General features: G+C 42.7%; 2 protein-coding genes across 2 annotated transcripts; both read right to left on the reverse strand.

Annotated features, from left to right (window-relative positions):
* Positions 1–2767: 2767 nt before the first annotated feature.
* Positions 2768–3709, reverse strand: LOC147430298 (uncharacterized). The gene is made up of 2 exons (XM_086495564.1): positions 3157–3709; positions 2768–3078 (listed from the first exon to the last, which is right to left on the reverse strand). Exons 1-2 carry the CDS (start codon positions 3707–3709, stop codon positions 2768–2770), a joined length of 864 nt encoding a protein of 287 aa, XP_086351690.1.
* Positions 3710–3817: 108 nt separating this feature from the next.
* Positions 3818–4363, reverse strand: LOC147430299 (uncharacterized). The gene has a single exon (XM_086495762.1). It carries the CDS (start codon positions 4361–4363, stop codon positions 3818–3820), a length of 546 nt encoding a protein of 181 aa, XP_086351888.1.
* Between the last annotated feature and the right edge of the window lie 4473 nt (positions 4364–8836).

Genomic DNA, 8836 nt, shown 5'->3' on the forward strand with positions numbered 1-8836 from the left:
TAATGAGAGAATTAGAGCATCTTGCTCTACTTTACCTGCCACATTGGCCTTCGATGTTGGCTTGTTGTCTTGAGAGTCTGTCTCCTTCTTCTTCTTGGACCATCAATCCTTCTTGACGTGGCCCTTCTTGCCGCAGTTCCAACATTCAAGAACTGACTTTGTGCGTGACTTGTTCCGTCTTGAGCGATCACGACCCTTTTGGTTTTTGAACCTCTCCTTAGGCCTTCCTCTTGTTTCCACTGATAGTGCAGCACTTGATGATTCTCCTGTGCTTCTCCTTCGCATTTCCTCGCTTAGGAGAACACCCACAACATCATCAAACTTAAGAGTATTTGTGCCAGAGATAGAATTACTTACAGCCATCACAAGGCTGTCCCAACTATCCGGTAGAGATGATAGTATGAGGAGAGCTCGCGTTCGTCATCGAAATTGATTTTCACTGATCGAAGTTGACTTATGTTTGTGTTAAAGTCATTTAGGTGTTCTGCAACTGAACCATTCTCTGCCATCTTTAGATTGAACAAGCGCTTCATAAGAAATACCTTATTGGATGCCGATGGTTTCTCGTAGAAGTCATCAAGTGACTCCATCAAGTCCTCTGTGGTCTTCATCTCCGAAACATTGAATGCCACCGTTGACGCCAAGCTTAACCGGATTGTTCCCGGGGCCTTTCGATCAAGGACAATCCATGCTTCATCTGCCATCGTTGTGGGCTTCTTTGCAAGACCGCCTAGTGGAAAATAGAGGTCCTTCTGGTAGAGATAATCTTCAATCTGCATCTTCCAATGTTGGTAGTTTTTGCCGTTGAACTTCTCAATCTTGAGCTTCCCTTCCTCCGCCATAACTCCCACTCAATTCAAGGATTCCTTTCCTTGAGATATTTTAGCTACGAGCAAACCTTGCTCTGATACCAGTTGTTAGGAAATAAGACGTAGCTAAATAGATTTTTGAGTAGATTACTTAATGGAGAGAGATAGATTTCACACACAAGAGATTATACAGTAGAGATAGAGAGAGAGAGAGTACACACGATATACGTGGTTCACCCAATGTGAGCTACGTCCACGGGAAAGCAGCCACTCAATGGCTTTAGTACTTCAAAACAAGAGGTAGTTTACAAAGGGATCATACCCTTAATGGAGCTCCCGCCTTGCTTCACTCTCACCACCTCACACTCACCTTGTTGCATCAACTTCACACTATGAAATGTGTGTAGAAATGGCCTCCTTTTATAGGCCAAAAGGGCTGCCCTCTCTTATGAGAGACAGCCATGTGTAGCCGCCCTTGTGCGAATAAGTCCAAATCCGACCCTCCAATCCGCCCATGTGTGGCCGCCCTTGAGAAGACAAGTCCTCTTTTGAATTCGGCCACCGGCCATTGACTTTCGACCACCGGCCACTGGCCATCGGCCATTGACTACCGGCCACCGGCCAACTGACCGGTTGTTTTCCTACCACTTTTCGACCGCCGTCCGGCCATAATATTCCGACGAAAGGAATATTCCAGCGAAAAAAAAAGTCTCTGGGGCCTCCGCCCCCGAGGCCTCTAAAGTTGCCCCTGATTCTTGTCCGTGAAAATTTTTGGTTTCGGGTGAGTGATTTTCCTTTACGCACAATGGCTTCTCCTCATAATGGGGGCCTTACAAATGTGCGCTTTTACCACAGAAAATTACAAGGGTAAATCAGGCTCCATACTTAACACACACAAATGTTTAAAGTGCTTTTCTATGATTAGTCGTGTGGCGTAGATGTGTTTACAAAGGCTTGCAAAATCAGGACAATCACAATAGTTGCTTTGCAAGCTTACATGATACCATACTCCTGGAGTGGAACCACTTCGTATTTTAAAATTTAATGTCATCTCATTGAGGGTGCACAAAGAGGAAGGATCTTCATCATATTGTTGTAGAATTTTCTCCCCCTCCCGTAACCTTGATGTTTGATGCTTTGACGATCCATATATGTTAAAGCGTCCCGAGTCCGCAGCAACACACCTAGTGCTTATTAGCCACCTATGTGGTGCAAGATCTTATTAAAAAAAGGGCATAGTTACCTATTTCTTGTTTTTGTTTAAAGAACTTCAATAAAGTCCCCCCCATGCAGGTTCCACTACTTGAGTCACCAACAAGGGCATGAATCAAATCCAAGATCGATTTGTTCATTTGGGCATTCAACAAAGTATATTTTATGTATTGCCACAATCTCTCGACCAAGTTTGTTGTATCCACATTCCCATGATTAAACATGCGACCAAAATTTGGCCACTTTTTGCGCCAAGGGCAATCGTTCCCACACCAACCATTCGTCACATATCTTTGCACGCTCGTGAACTCTGAGTAGTTTTGAAGGAGCCCTTGAAAAGATTGCTCAAACTCAGCCTCTGTGGCGCTACGCATAAGTGCACACATGGAAGAGTAGAGATGTTCACGCATTTGCTTTGGTACCTAAAGCAAAGTGTAAAGTTCCTTTGTTGCATGTGCCCACATATAGGAATACCAAATGTTAGAGTTCTTACATACCTTTGGAAGAAGGTTTTCCATCCAAGCTTTCTTAGCATGAAACCAACATAGAATGATATGACCAAGAACTTGTTGACGAGAGCCATGGATGTCATAAATCCAGCAGTAAGGGTCCTCCTCCACCACCTTATGAATAGCCTCAAGCTCCACTGGTGATTTATCAATCACTATTGATGTGGGGCGCACATTACTCATTCTTGCAAAAATTGTCTTTAGGGTTATCTCAATTGTGATTCGTTCTTGGTCAGTTCATGTGTCGTTGGTGCATAGCATGAGCCATATAGGTAAACCTACACCATTTTGATTAGGCAATACTGCAGAATACAATGGAAGGCCAAACACGTTTGTCTTGAACATGCTATCTATTGCCCAAGAGTTGTGTGTAGAAAATCTCATGGCCATTTCTAGCATCCATTCATCTTTAATAACAACAATAAAGGGCCTTTGATTAGGATCTTGTGCAGAGGGATTATACGGCTGGCAATAACACACCTTTCCTCGAGTTTGTAAGTTGCAAACCTCGACCCACATAGAACTCCAATCATCTTTAGAAATCTTTCCTGTGAAGACAAAAGAAACAATGTTATTATGTAAAAACAATTGCAAAAATGCTTAATTTGCAACATAATATGAGTCACCTTGATTGCGTATTTGGTAAGACATCATTGAAATTTCCCTTTGTATCATAAAAAAGCGATAAATTGCTTGGTCAATAGCTGAAGATCGCTCATATTGCAACTTCTCTTTAGACAAAGACATGTTTGCAACATGTCTTGCTGTACCCACATCGAACAAATCTTCCATGCAACACTCAATAACATTAGGATGCACGGGTAAATGATACAAATACTCTCTTGATCTAGGTATATGCCCCTCATGAGTAGGGTAAGTAGATATGTGTGCAATCTTTGAGGCACGGTGATATTGAACTCTCACTTGGAAAGGACAACCACATCTCTTGGACCTTCTAAGCCGCTTCACAGTCCCACTTATACGGGCCGTTCTTCCTCTATGACATGCATAGTCAACTGTAGTTGTGCTTCCATTCTGGCTTGTAGATGAGCGACGAACCTTAACTAGCCTCACCTTGTGTTGAACCATAATCTCAATTAGAGCTTGCTCCACACATAAAATGTCAACACTTTGACGTTCATGCTTCATGGCACTCTTAATAACTTTGGTGACACGCATTGATTTGTGGCATTCATCGCCACAATCGGTCTCTTTTTCACACCCACAACTTTCCACAAGGGCTTTCACATATGCTACAGGTATCCCTTGTTGCTTGATGTCCAAACGTCATGAGGCCTTCAAGTTTCTTATTGTGTCTTCATAAGATAGGTGGGAATTATTATCTTCAGAAAAATGACATCGAATGATAATACTCTCCCATTCCTCAATGGGTGAGATTTTCAAATTTGGGGGAGTTGCCGTGCACAAACACCAAAAGCCTTCTACATCTGTCCTCAAACATAATCTTTCTTTCATTCGTCTCCACCTTTTTAGGTCAAGCATGCCACTTGGGTCACATGCCTGCAATTCCTTTAGGCTTGGTGAATGTTCTCCTTGAAGTGCAAGCTTCATCGAATTATAACTCGATTGACAAAAGTAGTAAAAAAACCGAGACACGTACGGATCAAGCGTGGAGATTCCATCTTGCTGCTCCAAGCCAAAAAAAGAGGTGTCAAGCGAATCCGTGCATGGACTACAATACACTCTTTCCTCGCTATCACTAGAATTCTCATCATCTTCGTCACTAGTGGAGAAAGAACTCAAACCACCATTTGAAAGGGCATCATTCCATCGGAGGTTTCCACCATCTTGCACTTGAGTCGCATGGTCCATAAATTCCTTATGTGCTTGAGCCAAATTTGGGATAATGGTACAACCCCACTGAAGGTGCTTGGCACTACAAGTTCACAAAATGTTCACTTGAAGTTCACACCCTTGTCCACAAAGGGATCACATGTTCACTTGTGGTTCACACAGCTGTTCACAATGGGATCACATGTGGTTCACTTGAAGAACACAATTATGGCTTTAAGTAGTTCACATGGAGTTCACTATGGATAGTTCATGGAGAAGCGTGAGATGGGAAAGTGAAGGGGCTAAGTGAATGGGCATAAAAGAGACTAGGAGCATTTGAAAAGAAGTGGCAGTTACCTATTCAAATTAGTAAACATCCCATGCTTTAAATGCCAATGATGAGGGAATGATGGGCCAACCAACTTGAATGGCCGGTCACTTTTTGCAGGCATGTGATCCCTTGGTGTTCACTTGGGTTAAATATCACTTTGAGTTCACTTTTTAGTTCACTTTGTGTGTACTTTGGGTTCACAAAATAATGAACGGCTGAGATCTTGCCCGCCTCCCAACCCCTCCCTCAACCATCGATCCCACCTCCAAAAGGTGGTGTCAAATAGTCCCGAGGCATCGAGAGTCCATATTTTTTCTAATGAGTTAAACACTAGAAAATTCTTGTAGGTGTCTTCGTCCTCCTACAGATAACACAACTTTGTAAAATTCTTAAGAAAAAATAGCAACAAACATCACTCAAGCAATATGCTAGGCTCTGATACCAGTGTAGCTAGCCCTGTAGATAAGGATTCGTTTAGTAGTGTTGGGTCAGCCTAACTTGGGCGGCCATTTCTGTGTGTGAACAACATGTAAGCCTATTTAAAGGCTAAGAAAACGTAATCTACTCTCTTTCATTTTTGTTATCCATCAAGTATTTATCTTCTCCTCTCTTGCGTCTACTCACTCTCCATAGCCATGTGGATCCACGAACCTAAGGGCTTCCGCTCCCATCAAGTGGTATCAGAGCTTGGGATGCTTGGAGGCGAGGTCTACTCACTCTCCATAGCCATGTCAATCCGCGAACCTATAGGCTTCCGCTCCCGCAAGTGGTATCAGAGCTTGGGATGCTTAGAGGTGCTGAGGTCGTGAAGCAGAGGAAAAATCGATTGGTCAAAAAGGGGTGGGAGATGTTGATGGCGTTGCAAATACAACTGAAGGCACAAGGAGCATCAAGGAGCATCAGCTCTACCCGGCACACGAAACGAGATGCAGCCAACATGAGCTCAGCCAGCTCATAAGCAGGCGTGGTTGAAGGTGCCATACCGACTGGTAGTCAAGCAACGCTTTAGTGGTTCGAGCAACAATTTTGAGTTTGTAAGGTATCGAAACTTACACTCGGGCAGTCAATTTGATAGCAATTGCTGGCTACTTCTCTGCTTGAGATACGAAGCATGGTGTGCTACGAGGTTGTTGTCTCTCTGCGCTCTGTGAATAGCGCCAAGTTGTTTGCTTCATGGGTGCGGTAGAGCTCAAGGCTGGACAGAGGGCGGTTCATCAACACCCAAGGCGATCGAAGGGAACCGTGTACGTGCGCACACACACGACGACGTCATTATTGACGACCCAATTTTGTAGAGTTCTATTTTTAAATCATTTATCAAAAATAAAGTTTTTTAAATGGAGTGGATAATTATCTTAAGAGTTTGTTCACAAAAACTTTTATACCGGCAATTGATTTATGTAATATATCGGGATAAATCGTTGTATGAAAATGATACAATGATGAAAATGTATGATGATGATTTGAAAGACCCTCTTAAGCCACTCATGTGTTTTGATTACGACAGTTTGTAACGAGATTTAGACACTGTCACCATGAAAATGAATGACACCAAAGGTAAGACCTTCTCGATCACATAGGGTTAGAACTACCTTGTGAGCCTATGATGAGTGTCCTTGTGAACCTTGGCAATGCATCCGTTATGAGAACCACCATGATGCATCAATCACTATGCCTAGATGTAAGGACATGGGTCCTACAGGCAAGGCCACTGGCACGTCCGAACAGTGTTAAGCTAGGGGGAGGCTATAAGATAGCATGGTTGGGTGGAGACTAGCACACGCATTAGCATCGCCCTTTCACTCGTATCCGAGCTATTTTTGGAAAATAGGAAAAGCGAATTGCATGTGCATGCGACGCGCTGCTTTTCTCCCACGACCCGCAGACATCGATGCCTCCGTTGTGAAGCAAAAGAAGATAGGCACAATTTTTTGTGCACAACGCATGAAGACAGACAGTGATAGCACACCGCGGCCGCCCCACAACGCACAACCAAGGCAGACTCGACCTGCAACTCTACGACACCAAGGATCCGAAGGCTTCCATCGACGTCGTTGGTTGCACACATAGGAAGGGCCGCTTAATTTTTGCATGAAGGAGAGTTGAACTCACCCCATGAGGGTAAGAGGCCAACACTTTACCATCAAGCTATCGAACCTTGTTGTGTGTAGCAAGGAAAGATAGCATACTTGTGTTGAAAAGAAAGCTAGAAGAAAATGGAAAGCTTCAAACTTAAAAAGAAGTAGTTTCACCCTTCCTTTTCACTTCTTTTCACTTCTTGGAGGAAGGCATGAACAAAAGCCTTCACAAAAACAACTAGCTTTTGTGAAGAATCAACAAAGGTGTTCTTACGACGAACGACATGTGAAGCACTACAATTTCTGCAAGGTGAAGTTCGCATGCAACGCAAATCGCGAAGCATAAAAAACACAAAGACTTTAAGCTTTACAAGGTACAAGTTGACGTTTTTTTCTCTCTCTCTTTACATTAGTGTGTGTCTACCATGGCCATTGAGGATATCCCACCTACACACACTTTTGATTTTGAGCACGTAGATCAAAATGAGGGCACCATGGGTGCTACTGACACTAATATGCATGACGATGATGATCTAGGAGATCATGGCCTTGTAGGTATGGCTTCTTTCAAGACTTTGAAAAATTGCCAAAGCGTATTTGAATGCAACCTCTCTGCACTCAATGCAAATGTTACAAATCTTACGGAGCTACTTGTGAAATTTATGAACTCACAACGGCTCAAGGAGCCACAAGTGGCACGGTTCAAGAAAACCAAGCTCGCATGACTCAAGGAGTCCAAGAGAAAAGTGCTTTAGAAGATGTAGAAGGTAGCAATGCATTACTTAAGAATATCACCATTACTGAGTTTCACGGGGAAGAGCGTGATCGCAACAAAGATGCGATCAATACGTTCTTACACAAATGGAGTGATATTCATAGATTGAGACACACCCCGAATATAAAGACGACAGTGGAAACAATTCTACCTCTTAAAAGCAAGGCCTATAAGTGGTGGATGATATTTCCAATAGATGCTCGTCCTCCGTCTTAGGATACATTTCAAGCTTCTTTCTCCAAAGAGTTTTTGGACTCCAATGAAGAAGATAAGAATTGGTTAGCATGGGATGCATGCCACATGTCTGGCCTTTCTCTCACACAGTACCTTTCAAAGTATCGAAAAATCATATTAAAACTAGAAGGTTTAGATGAATTCCAAAAGATACGGGTTTTTATTAGGGGTCTTCACAAAGACTATTATCTTCATGTCAAGACCCAACATCCAAAAACTTTGGAAGAAGCCATCAGTCATGCCCAAAGATATGATGATGACCAAGAGAGGAAAGGAAATGTTCCCTACAATTTTTCTAAGAGCAATGTGGCTAAAATCTAACGGTGAGGTAGGTCTCCCACACGTTCCAAGAGGAATAAAGACAATCTACCTCTCCAGGCCCACAAGAGGCTAAGAAGCCTAAGCAATCACAAGACCTCCACATGGGTCTCTTAGCACTATTGATTTTGAGCATGCAAAGAAACACAATTTGTGTTCTAGATTTCTTTCGGACCTAACAAGAAATATTGTTCTTCTTTGCAAGGCAAAGAAAAGGCCATGCACATAATGCAATGTCTCACATTAGATTCATCTCCTAAATATTGTGTTGTAGAGGTTCTTCATATGGAAGAAAAGCACAAGTGTTGTGTGCCTGCTTCACTGTGGCAGTCCACCTTTGGCCCCCATGATTTGATTCGCATGCATGGCATTTAGCAGACAACGTGTTTGTATTAGAAATTGAAGCTTATACAGACTCCTGTCCTCACAAGTATGGGGTCGAACAGATGTCTGGCAATGATAAAGACGTATGGACATGGTACTTCAAGGGGTTGAGCTTATTGTTCAAAATCATACGATGACCCTTGAATTTTAAGTTATGAACATGAACAATGCTGCTGTAGTTTTAGGATGGGAGTGGCTGCATGGTATAGGAAACACATTGCACACTAGTTATGAACACAACTCCTTATCATTTATGGCCAATGGTAAACATGTGCTTTTGCTTGGTGAGAAAAATATACCATCTACACCTCTTACAGCCGAACTTTCTATTTTGCAAAAAGAAAATTTAATAGATGAAGTCTTTTTGTGTTATTGATTGTCTCCAAGTCTTG

Source organism: Adiantum capillus-veneris, chromosome 22 (genome assembly GCF_014529385.1).
Source record: "Adiantum capillus-veneris isolate H3 chromosome 22, ASM1452938v2, whole genome shotgun sequence".
Taxonomy (NCBI): domain Eukaryota; kingdom Viridiplantae; phylum Streptophyta; class Polypodiopsida; order Polypodiales; family Pteridaceae; genus Adiantum; species Adiantum capillus-veneris.